The following is a 14,944-nucleotide window of genomic DNA, read 5'->3' as shown; positions in this document are numbered from 1 at the left end:
TGAGCTTTTCAGAGCACAAATAAAGGTAGAAGTCAGATTTATCTTCTCTTTTATCTCAGTTCTGCAGCTCGACTAAAAAACCTGTTTTTAAAAGTGTTGGTGTTAAAAACTTACTTCAGTCACATCCTCATTTTTTAGTCAAACAGAAATCTGAATCTGAATATTTATTTGATTCTTTCACTGAAAAAAGAAGCAAAACAGATTCTATTTTTTCTCCTGTTTCTACCTGCTGACTTTCCATTTAAATCAGTTTGTTTTTTTAGTCAAACAAAATGTAAATCTACCTGAAAATTATGTTTTGTTGGTTTTATTCTGCTGATAATCGGATATTTTTAGTCAAGCAACAAGATCTAAAACCTTTGATCGACTTTAGAAGCAAAAAAAAATGCTAAAAATGACATTTTTTCAAAGTTTTAGTTAAAAATCTAAATCTAGCTTATATTCTGTTTTTTTTTTTTTTTTTGTTTTTTTAGTCAGACAAAAAAAGTGAAATCTATCTGAAAAGTAAGTGAACTTTACAGTGAAAGGTCAGAGGTCGGACTGATTGAAAAGTCAGTTGAGTGAATTTGTTTGCGACTTCAGATCAAACCGCTTCAGTTTCAGGCGGATCTTCGTCTTGAGTTTCAGGGAGAAACTGAAGCCGCCTCCTGCTGCTCTGGTTACCTGTCAGGTAACTGTGGACGTGACAACAGCAGCAGGACGGGACAAGGTCCACAGGTTTTATGAGTTCTGTGGAAATGTAATGTGGACTGTGACGGGGTGGGACTCAGGTGAGATAAAGGGAGACAGACAGAGGACGGATTATACACAGTGGACACAGCAGCAGGATTAAAACAGAGCTGAAGAGCTCCAATCAGCTGGGAGGAAAAATATCTGGACGAAGACACAGAGACTGAATTCAAAGATGTAACGAGACACCTGGACTGCTGGACACCTGGACACCTGGGCCCACATCTGTCACCTGGATTCAGATGAAGCCGAACATCCACCCAGAGCTTCCGTCACTCTGAGCCGTTTCCTCGGGGACACCTGGACCTGTTGGGCGGGGTCATGTACGTCCTGTGTACCCTGGCGGTCCTGACCCTCCACAGCCTGCTGAAGAGCTGGAGCGGCGCGGCGGCGGTGGAGGGCGGCGGCAGCTCGGAGGACGCGGGGCAGAGAGGGGGCGAGGTATGGGGGGCGTCCAGGCGTCGGGGAGGTGGAGGTGATCCGGCGAAGAGTGTGAGGAGCTGCAGAGCTGAAGGGAAGCGGAGGCGAGGAGGAGGCAGCGGCGGCAGTGGCGTCCCTAACGTCCCCGACAGCAGGAAGAGAGTCCAGGTGAGAAGACGGAGGATTTCAGAGATGATGGTTCTGTTTTTTAAAAATAAAAATAAAAACAGACTAGAACAAAGAAAACGGTAAAAATGTTCTGCTGAGAAACAATTTACTCAAAATCAATAGTGAAGTATAAATTTAGGATTTCCTGACAAATTTTTATTTTTATTCCCTGAACATAAATATGAAAAAGGGCTAACAAGACAAAAAGACGTGACAAAGACTAAAAACTACATAAAGGATTTAACAGGATGTAAAAACACTGAAAAAGGCATAAGCCTACCAATACAAAAAAAAACATAACAAAATGAAAAAACTATGTTGAAGATGTATCAAAATTAAAATGATGTACCAAGACAAAAAAGATGTGGAAGAAAAACTACATAAAATATGTGACAAGACATAAAAACAATATAAAATAATGATGTAACGAGACAAAAAAGACGTAACGAGGTGTTAAAAGAGGAAGACAACCAATAAAAAAGAAAAAAAAACATAAGATGAAAAACTGTCAAAGACGTAACAAGATAAAAATAATGATGTAAAAGATGTCTCAAATGAAAAAGATATAAGGACAAAAAGACATAAAGAGGTAAAAAAAAAATCACGTAACAAGTTGAAAGACTACATTAAAGATGTAAAAATGTGAGACGACAGAGACGGAGACTCTGGTGGAGAAAAGCTGAGGTTTGACTTTTACTTTTATACTCTGAGGACATTTCAGAGCCTGAGCTTTTTCACTTTTACTGCAGTAAACAAGTAGAATCAGTACTTCTACTTTTACTCGAGTATCTGCACTTGTACTGCAGTAAAGAACGTGTAGTTTGAAGTTTAGTTTCTCTCCTGTGTCGCTGTTTGTACTTCCAGGTTTCTGCTTTATTTTCAGCAAAAGTTCAGAGATTCAGTTAGAAGCTACAGAAGAAGAAGAGAGCTGAAACAGACACATCAGTTCAGTCTCGTTTGAGGCTCACCAGTGATTGGTTGCAGTTGGTGTGATGTCAACACAGCCTGCTTTAAGGCGGGGTCAGGCTCACTGAAGAGAAAGTCCATCTCAGGCTCGACTTGATCATGGAAAGTGTCAAAGTGACCCATCTGATTTACGCTGGATTTATTTCAGTGGGCTTATTCTGGTTGTATGGAGTTGGAAAAAACAGTCAGGATAATTCAGACGTTGTTTATTTCTTACACGTGTTATATTTGTTTCCATGGTGACTGGTGTCATTAAGCTGGCTCTTTTATTAATTGCTGACTGTTCAGTTGAATTTCAGTGGGGTTGCATAATGACTTCTGTCCATTTTGTCGTAGACACAGATGTTAGAAATGCTCCCTGAAAGTGGAAAATAATTCATTCTCCACCCTGTGATTCTGATCTGCTCCAAAATGTTTTGGGTTCTTCTTTAGTCCGTGTTCCACACTTCAACCAAAGTTTTATGAAAATCAGGCCAGAAGTTTTTTTCTGAAATCCTGCAGACAAACAAACAAACCTAACATTATGTAGCCTAATCTGCACAGACAGCAATAAACTTTATATCAGATTATCAGATCTGACCGGAGCTGTAAAACGAAAACACTAAACTTTAAACATTAAACTTTGTTGGAAGGTCAGTCATTTTATGCTGCTCTCTGATTGGCTGACAGCTGTCTGTCCACCTCAAACACGGTTCAGCTCAGCAGTTTAATCATAAATCCAGATTTTAAATCGCATTTTCACCAACTGAGATCAGTTTAATCTGAAACGCAGGACAACCTCTGAGCACAGATTCAGTCTGTCACAATCTGGTCAACTGGTTCAAACGTGAAAACACCAGTAACACAGTTTACAGTCAAAACAACATGTTTAAGTGTTCAGTTCCTCTTTAAATACCTGAAATTCTGCAAAAATCCAGATTCAGAGTTGGAAGTCAAGCGACAGAGAAAAACAACTATTTTTGTGGGTTTTTTTACAATCAAAAAAACATTGAAGTCTCTTCTTTTATTGTTAAAATGCAAAATATTTTCTGGCTTTGGCTTCTGAATATTAACTTTTTTTCTTTGTGTTTAAATATTCAGACAAAACCACCAATCTGAATATGTGGAGTTGGGCTTTGAGAAATCTGGATGCACATTTTGTTGGAAACATTTTGACAAACATTTTGACACTTTTTAACACTTTTGTCATTTCCTCTTGGTCCCTCAATTTAATAGTAAAATTCTTTACAAAAAATACCCTAAAAGTATCACAACATGCATCACAATGTTTTCAGAAAACTGCAGTGAAATCAGGCATTTAAGGTCACAACAACCCTAAAAGGGTGTGTGTCTGTGCGTGTGTGTGTCTGTGTCTGTGTGTGTGTGTGTGTCTGTCTGTGTGTGTCTGTGTGTGTGCGTGTGTGTATCTGTGTCTGTGTGTCTGTGTGCGTGTGTGTGTCTGTCTGTGTGTGTGTCTGTCTGTGTGTGTCTGTGTGTGTGTGTCTGTCTGTGTGTGTGTCCATGTGTGTGTGAGTCTGTCGGCTCTGGCGAGTCGATTTAACAATTTGATTTCAACTAAAAAAGAGTTGTAGCTGAAAGCTGAACAGTAGAAAAATGAATAGAGACGTTCTGGTGAGTTTTATTTTGTTTGAGGTAAAATCGCTGGTTTTGTGAAGGAAGTTTGGTGACTGACTTCTTCTGGTCTGAGATGTTGATGTTCTGTTACACCTTTAAACATCAAACACGCAGCACAGAGACTCTGATTATCTTCAGCCTATCATCATCATCATCATCATCGTCATCATCATCATCATCATCATCCTGCTGGTGTGTTCACTGTCTCCTGGTTAATGTCGGTACGTTCCAGTGAAATGTGATGTTTGTGTTTCTCAGCGTAAAGCTTCTGATCACATGATGTGACTGAAATCCTGTTACATGTTGACTGTCGGTCAGATCAACAGTTATATAACCGCAGATTCATCATCATCATCATCATCATGATCATCATATGATGCCGTTAATCTGAGCTGAGCTCTCCTGAACTCTCCTCCTGCACCACACGACTCTGTTCATGCAGCGACTTTGACAGAATCTGACTGTTGAAACACAGACAGTCTCTGCAGGTCTGTCAGTTTTTTGTGTGGTTGTTGTTTTGTCCGTCCTCCGTCTTCCTGCAAGACTCTTTTGAACTTCATCTCCTTCTTTGACTTTCTTTATTTTTGGCTTTTTGTCCCTCAGGCCTGCCTGTAAACACAGGACATCAGTTTGTTGTTTCAGCACTTTCAGCAGCGTCTCACCTCCTCTGAACCCCCCCCCCCCCCCCCCGAGCTGAGCTCTCACTGCAGGACGAGTCTGACGCTGGTTTACCTCACATTCACTCCTCCTGAGGCTCAGAGGACTCAGGTCTGGGACTGATGTTCTGCTGGTGGACACAGCAAGTCTGTCCCAGTAACGTGCTGCATTAGAGCTGCAACAATTAATCAATTATTAAACGAATCGACAACTATTTTAATAATCGATCAATCGCTCTGCCAAAAATTATTTTCATTTTTGATTAACCTGTGGTTCATATTCTTGATTAATCAGGTTTTAGTTAGTTGTTTGCCAAGATGTCCAAGATGACGTCCTCAAATGTCCACAACTCAAAGATCTTCACTTTACTGTCAGAGAGGAAAGAAACCAGAAAATATTCACATTTAAGAAACTGAAATCAGAGAATTTTGACTTTTTTTCTTAAAATATTACTCAAACTGAATAACTTTCAAAGTAGCTGGTGATGAATTCAATAATTGATCTAGAATTGATTAATGGTTGCAGCTCCACCATCACTCCTCAGTGAGCTGTCTCCTCACAGAGGAGAGAGTTAACTAATAAACAATAATCAGCTAATTAGGTCTTTTCTGATCCCACTTAAAATAACCTTCAGACAATATAAAAATATAAAAACTGTAAAATGATTAACTGAGAAAATAATGAACAGAGGAAGACAGAAACAGTCTCCTGTTATTATCATGTTTTTATACACACACACACACACACACACACACACACACACACACACACACACGGGGCTGTTGAATATTTCAGTTGGGGGGAGGAGCAGCTCCTCACGCTTCAGTTGAGGCTGAAATATTCATCCGGTGATGGAGGGAGGGGGAGGAGGAGGGGGAGGAGGAGGCGGGACTGAGAGGAGGTGTGATGCTGCTGTGCTGTTGCTAGGGGAACAGAGAGGCAGGAAGCTGCGTGTGTGTGTGTGTGAGGGGGTCGGCGGGTGGCGGTGACACTGATCCTGCTGCTGTCTGTCGGTCGGCGTGAAGCTGCAGCAGGAGGACGAGGAGGAAGAAGATGCAGCGATGATGTGGATGGCGAGGCCGCAGGGAGGGAGGTAAGAACAGGACGGACGGACAGACACAAAGACAGACAGACAGACGGAGGGATGGAGGGATGCAGGACAGACATGTTGAATAGAGACTGAGGTAATCCAGTGAGATGGAGGTCTGGCTGTAACCTGATGCAGAGACTCGTGTTTCACTGATGACCTGAATACACACTGCCGCCGTGAGAGTGTGTGTGTGTGTGTGTGCGTGCAGAGGACAGGAGGCTGCATGAATTTTATTTTTTATTTTCGTCCTCCTGGGGTTGGATTCACTCTCTCGTCCTGATAATCCTCCTTTTGTCTGGTAACTTTTTCTCTGCTCTGCGTATCCCAGAATTCATTTCTGTGGCTCACTGAGGCAGATGTGTTCCCAGCAGAGACAATTTTCTGATTTTATTACATTGGAGGAGACGCTGCTCAGGGAAATTTCACTGTCCAGCAGTCTCGCACCAGAGAGGACAGACAGTGTCCAGGTACAGGACAAAATGCAGCCTGCAGAGGGAAACACGAGTTCATCTGAATGCTGAAATTTGCATGTTTTTTATTGATGCAACATCTTAAATTTCAAGGTCTTGGTCAGGTAACTGCCCCCCCCCCGTGTCCGCAGGTGTGGGCGGAGCTACAGCAGGTCTCACAGTGACTTCATCTGTTTTTTTTAAATGTGTGATGACTTCATTCAGTTTTTCAGCTACAAAAGTGAGAAACTGCGGCTGCATGAAGAGTCAGAGTCATCTCTCCTGAATGATTGTGCTGAGTCAGCAGTGAGATCAGCTGCTCTGATATGTGGTGAAGATTTGAGATCTGTGCCACAACCTGCCAGAACCTGCCGGGACCCGGGTTTGGGCTTTATTCTTGTTCTTCTTCTTATTAACAGTAGTAGTGTTGTATTGCCCTGACACTGACTCCTGCTGTCTGATACACTGAGGGAAGCTTGTTAAGAAAATGGAATCTGGTTTGGGCTGAAATATGCTGCAAAATGTGTTGCTAAATGTCGTGCGGCGTAAATAAAATGTGTAATGGTGTCCGTTATCTCTGTGTCTCTCACTTGTGTGCACACTTTTCAGTCAGCCATGTTTTTGTTGACTTTTGGCGTCCATGAGGTCATAATTTTAGCAGGGAAATTCTGAACCTCCTGATGATGTCTTGAAGGCAGCATCAGTCCCAGACGAGCAGCTGTAGCTCAGGTAGCTGTTCTGGCTCCGCCCATGTTGAGCAGGATGCTGAACCCCAGACTGTTCCTTTGGGTTATTACAGGGTTAGAAATCAACGATCATTTACATCATCGATTAATCTGCTGATTGATTTTATGCACTAAACACTTTACAGTGAAAACAGAGACGTTCTGATCCACTTTTTTCAGTTCTAAGTTCTGAATTTGGTTACCTGCTGAGACCGAAACGGAGTTCTGCTTTTCTTGATTATTATGATTACTGGACTGTGTTTGGCACTTTTCTGGAGAGCTTGTGTTGTTTGTGTAATGTAGCAGCTTCATCATCTGGTTTTGTCTGCAGTTTCTGCTGCAGAGTGACACCATGAAGCTTCCTAACAGACAAACCACTTTATATCCGACGTGATTATTATGTTTATGAGCTCGTTCTGACCTGGACTCACATTTTTACTGCTGTTGTTTCCCTGATTCAGCAGGAATTCACCCTGTGGAGGATCTGTGGTGGTTCAGTCGTAGTAAACTGTGTGTGAGGCCGTGATGTTGGTCTGTCTGTCTCTGTCTGTCTCTGTCTGTGTGTGTGTGTGTGTGTGTGTGTGTGTGTGTGTGTGTGTGTGTGTGTGTGTGTGTGTGTGTGTGTGTGTGTGTGTGAGCAGACAGGCTTTGACTGTGAGCACATGGAGATTGAAAGAAAACAGGAAGAGATGATTTGACCCAGTTTAGAGGAGGAGGAGGAGGAGGAGGAGGAGGAGGAGGAGGGATCTTAGAGTCTCTCCAGGAGGTAAACACAGTCAGAGAGGATGTGATGCAGATTTGATGATTTATTGACTTTGGTGAATCTGAATGAACCTTTTAAATCACCAAAGACTCAAAATGACAGATTTTGTCGGTGGAGTTCGGTTGGTTTGTAGTGACTGATATTTATATAACTGTGGTTTCCTGTCTGTCTGACAGAAAGGTAAAGAGATGTAAATATTCTGGTCTGTCCTAAAGACGTTTGGCTGATCTTTGCAGTGCAGGTTTTTATTTTAAGCTCTCTAATCAGTTCTCTTCGGGATCTGGCAGACCTTTTTTTGGGATTGTTGGGCCTAAAATGTCTGATTTCACTGCAGCTTTTCTAAAAAAAAAAATTGATGCATGTTGTGATGCTTTTAGGAATATTGTGCGACAAAATTGCAGGACTAAGAGAAACTTGCTGTAAAAATTTGCAATTTTTTTTGTGCAGTTCATTAAAAATTAGGGTTGCAAACTGTAAGCTCTTTCCTTATTTGATCATTGGTAATATTAACAATCAATTAATTGATTAATCATACTTACAAAATGCATTTGCATTTACCAAACAACCCCTCAGTCAAATCTTCATTTCCACAGCAACAAGTAAATGCCACGTCATCACCATTTAAGCTGTTTTTTAAGTAATAATTAAAATTGTAATGCAAAATTGGTAAATCTCACGAATTTTTTTTTTTTTTACCTTGTTGTGCAGCTCTGATTTTGAGTATTTTTGATGGACTTGCAGTGAAGAACAAACTGTGTGCAGTCTTACTCACATTAAACACGCAATAATGAAAGTCGCCACAGGGGGGCGTCATGTTCCTCTGTGTGTGACCTGTTAACAGGAGTGAGCTGTGATGATCAGAGACGTCAGTGAATGTCCTCTGTGTCTCTGAGGGACTGTCATCTGCTCCACACTCAGACGGGTTGTTGGACCTTGAAGGTGTCAGACTGCAGCAGATGTCTCTGTGCTGATTTTACTGCAGGAAACAGTCGCTGCTGGTTGGAAACTGTGGCTGGAAAAAAAAACCCACACACCTCGTTCCTCCATGTGTTCATCTTTCACCGCAGGAGGAGAAAATAAACTGAGCTGAAGCTCACAGCTGCAACATACAGACCTCAATCCCCCAAAAAGTTCCAAGAACTTTACTAAACTAAACGTTACAGGTTTTTTGTAAATTAACAGGATCCTGTTTCTCTCTGTGATCCATCATCTTTTCTTCTAACACTCAGTCAGTGTTTGTGAACTGAGACACTAACTGTTGAAGTTTTAAAGGTCAATTCTGTCTCGTTCTTTCTTGATATTCGTCTTCAGCTGATCAACAGTCCACAGTCTCTGTTGTCCTATTTTGTCCTTCATGATGCACCACACATTTTCAATGGGAGACACGTCTGGACTGCAGGTCCAGGTCAGTCTAGGACCTGAACTCTTTTACTATGAAGACACGCTGTTGGAACACGTCCACAATGTGTCTCAGCATCGTCTCTGAAATAATCAGGGACGTCTCTGAAGAAGACGTCAGTGATGGCAGCATGTGTCTCTCTGAATCCGTCCATACCATCACAGCTGCTGTCTGTTGAAGTCAGTGCTGGGAACAATCTGGATGGTCCTTTTCCTCTTCAGCCCGGAGGACACGACGTCCATGATTAGTGAAAACAGTCTGAAATGTGGACTCGTCAGACCACAGGACACTTTTCCTCTTTGCGTCCGTCCATCTCAGATGAGCTCTGGTCCAGAGACGTCTGCAGTGTCTCTGGATGTTGTTGATATCTGTCTTTGTCTTTGAGTCTGAACTTACATTTGTAGATGCAGAGACAAACTGTGTTTACTGACAACGGTTTTCCAAAGTGTCCCTGAGTCCATGTAGTGTCCTTTATACAATGATGAGGGTTTTTAATGCAGCGCTGCCTCAGGGGTCAAAGGTCACAGACAGTGTTGGTTTTCAGAGATTTCTCTGGATTCTCTGAATCTTTTAATGATATTATGGATTGTAGATGGTGAAATCTATAAATTCCTGTAGTTTTGTGTTGACAGACGTTCTTAAACTGTTTTCCACAAAGTGGTGAATCTGACCCCATCCATGTTTATGAACAACTGAGTCTTTCCAGGACGCCCCTTTAATACCTGTTGACTACAGTCTGTGCACACCTGTATGAAAACATGTAGAGTCGAACCAGAATCAACATTTTTTTCTCCTGTCTGAGTTGTTGTAGCTGAGAAAATGTTTATTCTGCATTTAACTGATCCCAGTTACTGTGTGTGTGTGTGTGTGTGTGTGTGTGTGTGTGTGTGTGTGTGTGTGTGTGTGTGTGTGTGTGTGTGTGTGTGTGTGTGTGTGTGTGTGTGTGTGTGTGTGTGTGTGTGTGGTTAACTTGAGGTCTGCAGTCTGCAGGAAGAAGTGTGTCAGCAACTGTCAACATTAATAATAAGTCATATTCAGTGTGTGTGTGAGTCGGCTGCCAGCATCTTACTCCGTCCTTAAAGCTTTAATCTGCACTTTCACAATGCTGTGTGTGTGTGTGTGTGTGTGTGTGTGTGTGTGTGTGTGTGTGTGTGTTGACTGTAATACCTTCTTATCCTGGTGGTTCTAAATTTCAAAGGAATGTTATGTGACAAGAAATCATTTGTTGTGAAATGCAGCAGGAACCAGAGAACATACAGAACCTGGTATTTTCGCCTCGGTAGGCGTGGCTCTGCAGGACGTAGCTTTTGTTGTATAAAATTAGATTTTTTTCTTTTAACTTAATACTGATTAATAACTTAATGCTTTCCTTAATTAATAAAATATCAAATCATCGTATCATGACTTGTCAAAACCAATGCAGCAGTAATATGAACCCCTTGAAGCCATTTTGACAGAACATGAGCAGCAAGAACAGTGTTTGCAGAAACAACCTGCACTTTTAATGATGAAGATGATGAAGATGATGAATATTATTAGTGTCAGTAAGGTTCCATGTGGCTGAAACTGACCTTCAGTTTCATTATGTAAAGTTCTGTGTTGATGTTGGCACACATCCAGTCAGAGTCTTCACATCTGGAAAGATTATGTAGTTTGTGTAATGTAACATGTGTACTGTTGTCCTCCAACCATCGTGAGGCGCTGTAGGATTGTGCCAGTCACAAATGCTGCAGACAGAGGGATTTCTGACTTAGACTGTGGTCAGCCTCCAGGGGGCGACTGAGGTGCTTTGGCTTCATGTTGAGGGTGCAGTTTTCTACATACAGATATATCTGTGGGTAACACAGTTCATGGTTGGTGTTAACGTTAGCTCACTTTCAGCAAGTCCCTGGACAAGTTGTCCTGTGATTTCCCTCAAAGGATCGCTTTATTATTGAAATTGCACAGGTGCACTTTCTAAATTGCAGAAGAACCCGATCGCAATTTTTTGAAAAAGCAAAAATGTGTGAGAAAACATCATTATAATGAGGTATTGCAGTTACAGTAAATAATATTTTGTCCCACACAGGAAACAGGCAGGAACTTGTCAGAGTGCAGAACTGAGAAAAAATGTATTTAAAGTTTTCTTGTTGTCGAGGCAGATAACTGTGTCATATGTGTCATTATTTATTTACAAAATGTGTTATTATATTATGGTTCGCTTGTGATGTTCCAAGTAACTTTTAAAATCAAATTATTTCAGTGGTTTTGGGATGTTTCTGAGCATTTGAAGATACTTGTAGTTATATTCTAATACAATCAAATTTTGAATATAAATAACAATATGCTGCAACAGAAAAAACATTAAAAAGCATCAAACCTTTTCTGATAAAATAAATAGAAATGGATTGACTCCGTATTTTCTAGAAAATAAAAACGTGAGAAAAGATATTTGTCCGCATGACAAAGGTGGTCTTTAATGTCAATGTAATGATTCTAACCCCTGATTATTCCTCCAGTGTAGTGTACCCACACAGATCTGTTCCCAGAGTAGTTTGGAAACAGCCAATCAGAGCAGCAGGTGTCCACCTGTCCATGTATCATCCACATGTTTAACTGTCTGCTGACTGTGAGGTGAACTAAAATAAGACACAGAACTGACTTTACATCACAGTTAGACTACAGATAGGTAATTTGGTAATTTGGTAATTTGGTGGTTGCTTAGCAACAAGAATAATAAAAACATTTTTACATTTTAAAACTGGTCACTTCAGTTGTAGTGGATTTGGCTGCAGTTCTCTTTTCTGCTGAAGGTGTTTTATGAACTGGAGATCTTCATCCATCCTCACATCAGCAGAGGGGGAGGAGACACTGAGGGAAACTGTCACTTTTAAACAAAAAAAGCAGTGCACCTCCGTCTGAGTGCGTTTTCTGAGTTTGTGTCGTCACTGTCAGCTGAGTGAGGAGTCAGAGATCAGTCAACTTCATCAATGACTCAAACTGATAGTAAACACGCCTGAAGCTGCAGTCAGTCGAGGGTTAAACAGGCCATCTGCTCTGAGGATTATCAGATTATTCATCCTGAACCATCACCTGCTCCTCAGCTCACTTTGAGCTCTGCAGCAGCTCACTGGTTCAGACTGGGACCAGTTCACAGGTGTGTGTGTGTGTGTGTGCATTGAGGATGTGAGCGTGGAGTGGCGGCGGTGGCGGCAGCGTTTGCGGCGACATGCTGGGCTGGGTGGGAACTCTGCTCAACAAGAGCTGGCTGGAGCGAGAGAGACATGTCCAGCCATCGGAGCGGACAGCTCGATGTGGACGTGGACAGAGAGAGGAGCAGGTTCAGTTTAGAGGCTGTCGTCTGATTGGTGGGATCCCTCAGGTGAGACAGGACAGGTGACCGAGGGACGGAAGATTTAATCTGACCCCAAACTGTCAGATTTATAATTTGTTTTTTGTTTTTTTTTTATTTCCTGAATAATGACAGACAGGCAGCTCAGACTGCAGACAGACTGAGCGTCTGCCAGCGTGGTGCGTTCAGGGACAGTTGTATGGATGAGCTGTACTGACGCTGCAGTGGTACTTTGTGTTTACTCTGATTAGCTGATGTTGGCATTTAACTCAGTCCGTCTGAGGCTGATGGTGATGTCATCAGTTATTCAGGAATCTGATCATAAACCAAATGTGAGTTAGAGCTTGAGATCTGTGTCGAACCCGGTTTGGTTCAGGCCTTATTTCTCACACATTTCACAGACTCGCATCAGGTTTGGCCTGTAATACATTTATTATAATATTATATATTATATTTCATTTTTTCTTCCCAATTTAGTTGTTGCCAGTTCCAGTTCCCTGCATGAATTGTTGCTGATGTTTGGTGCCTGCAGTGAAGCTTGTTGAGAAAAACGGGTTCAGGCTGAAATATGCTGATGCGGGTCGGTTTCAGACAGAATTTTGTCGGCATCAGACCTCAATGGGCTCAACTTTTCAGGCACAATTAAAGCATTAATGTTAATGCAGCACGTTGTGGCTGCAGCAGACTTGCAGCACGCAGCAAATATAGAATAGACTTTTATTTTTGCTGCCTGCTGCAAGGTTGGTGCAGGGCACAAGATGGTGTTTAAACATGTAAAATTTAAAATGATATTTTAACAATCATATGCATGTTTCCTGTGTTTTTCCTCACTAACACAAAAGTGAATCTTTCCTGTCTCATTTTGTGGAGGTGTTGGTTGAATTTGAAAGTATATAACTGTGGTCCACTTGATTGAATTGGGTCCGTGGTAGTGGCCGAGGGTTTGGGATTCCCTCTTCAGGTTGTCCTCTGTTCCTGCTGCTTAGCAACCACCCATAAACACCAACAACCATGTGTGCCCTCCTCACAGGACATCCTGTTTGGTGTCATCCTGTAGTCGAGTTAATTCAGTGGAGAAACGTACAAGGAAAGAAACAGAAAGCTCTCTGAGCTGCAGAACCAGCTTTACTTCTCTTCTACGTGTTGTACGGCAGTTTGTGGACACATGAGTGGAGTCACACACAACATTCAGCTTTATGAGCTGCAGTGAAGCTGTAACATCATGTATCTGAAGTCTCGTTTCACTTCAGTCTTTAGTTTCTTCCATCACTTTGTCCAGTTTGTTACTCTAAAATGTGGGGAAAAAATCCCATTTTGTGTCTTTGAGGCTGATTTATTTATTTTTTAAAGCAGCTCTGGTTACTAGCAGGCAACGTGTTGCCTCTGTTGGTTCAGGTAATTAATTCTGTGGTGTCAGTTTTTCCAGTGTCACAGATCTTAAGCTTGGGTGGGATTAAACTTCCTGAGCACATCAACATCTCTGATGTCCATCATGAAAAAAATCTAAGTCTGCTTCGATCATAAAAACTCAGCAGAACGCTGCTGAGAATCATCCTGTTCTTAGGTTTTCTTCAGTATCTCAGTGGTTTATCTGTAAATCAACAGGAGCTGCTGACAGTCAAGAGGGGAATCTTTTATTTTCTTGACTGGACTGTCATTTGTTTTATTGTGAAAAGCCCACGTCTGTTGTTTCTTCCTCCACTGTCTTTCTTCTTTTTTAAAACTGAGTTTTACAGACAGGTGAGGTCTCTGCTGCTTATACACTCTGTTTAACAGACAGACAGGCAGATGGACAGACAGATGGACAGACAGGTGAACAGTCAGACAGATGGAGGAAGACAGATAGAGAGAAAATGAAAGTGTGGGGAAGAAAAGAGACGAAACACTGCAGAGACAATAACTCTGTCTCTCTCCGTCTCTCTGTCTCTGTGTGTCTGCAGCCGGTCCAGCGGTCCAACGCACTGCTCAGCCCGGCGGTCATGTTCAGCACAAGAAAGACCTGGGACCTCAGCCACGCCCCCTGCCTGCAGGAGCTCTGGAAGAAAGACATCTCATTGGATGGTGAGTCAGACGTGTGTCGCAGAGGAGGCGGAGCTTTAAACAAACAAAAAGGAAAAAAAAAAAACACCAGCGTGGCTGCATTTTTGTCCTGACAGCAGTGTGTGTGTGTGTGTGTGTGTGTGTGTGTGTGTGTGTGTGTGTGTGTGGTGGTGGTGGTGGGGGGGGGGGGGGGGGGGGGGGGGGGGTGAGTCAGACCTGTCAGTAATGAATGGAGCTCCACAGTGACAGACAGAGTGTGTGTGCAGTGAGTATCAGAGGAACAAACAGGTGAGCTCAAACTATCACTCTTTAGTTTTTTATTTATTTATTCCTCTGTATGTGTGTGTGTGTGTGTGTGTGTGTGTGTGTGTGTGTGTGTGTGTGTGTATGTGTATGTGTGTGTGTTTTTCTCAGCTGATCGTTTTACAGTCAGACTCTCTGGAGACGACAGATCGGGTGAAACACTGCAGCTTTTGTCAGGAGGAGAAACTTTCTCAGTTTCACTGTTCTTTCATTCTGGAGCAGATTTTGTTCTTCATTTTTTCCCTTTTTTAATCAGTTATTTTCCATCAAAGTTTCTTTCTCTGTGTTTC

The 14,944-nt window shown here is 42.1% G+C and overlaps 1 protein-coding gene across 1 annotated transcript in view; it reads left to right on the top strand.

Moving 5' to 3' along the window:
• Positions 1 to 436: 436 nt before the first annotated feature.
• Positions 437 to 14,944, top strand: part of kifc3 (kinesin family member C3) — a 54,398-nt gene continuing 39,890 nt past the window's right edge. The window contains exons 1-2 of the mRNA XM_084741440.1: positions 437 to 1,317; positions 14,252 to 14,372. Coding sequence (XP_084597566.1) covers positions 1,051 to 1,317; positions 14,252 to 14,372 — 388 coding nt within the window. The 5' untranslated portion in view covers positions 437 to 1,050. The remainder of the gene's footprint in view (positions 1,318 to 14,251; positions 14,373 to 14,944) is intronic.

Source organism: Lutjanus erythropterus, chromosome 1, assembly GCF_056507025.1.
Source record: "Lutjanus erythropterus isolate fLutEry1 chromosome 1, fLutEry1.hap2, whole genome shotgun sequence".
In the NCBI taxonomy this organism is placed as follows: Eukaryota; Metazoa; Chordata; class Actinopteri; order Lutjaniformes; family Lutjanidae; genus Lutjanus; species Lutjanus erythropterus.
This window is presented reverse-complemented; position numbering and strand designations above follow the sequence as displayed.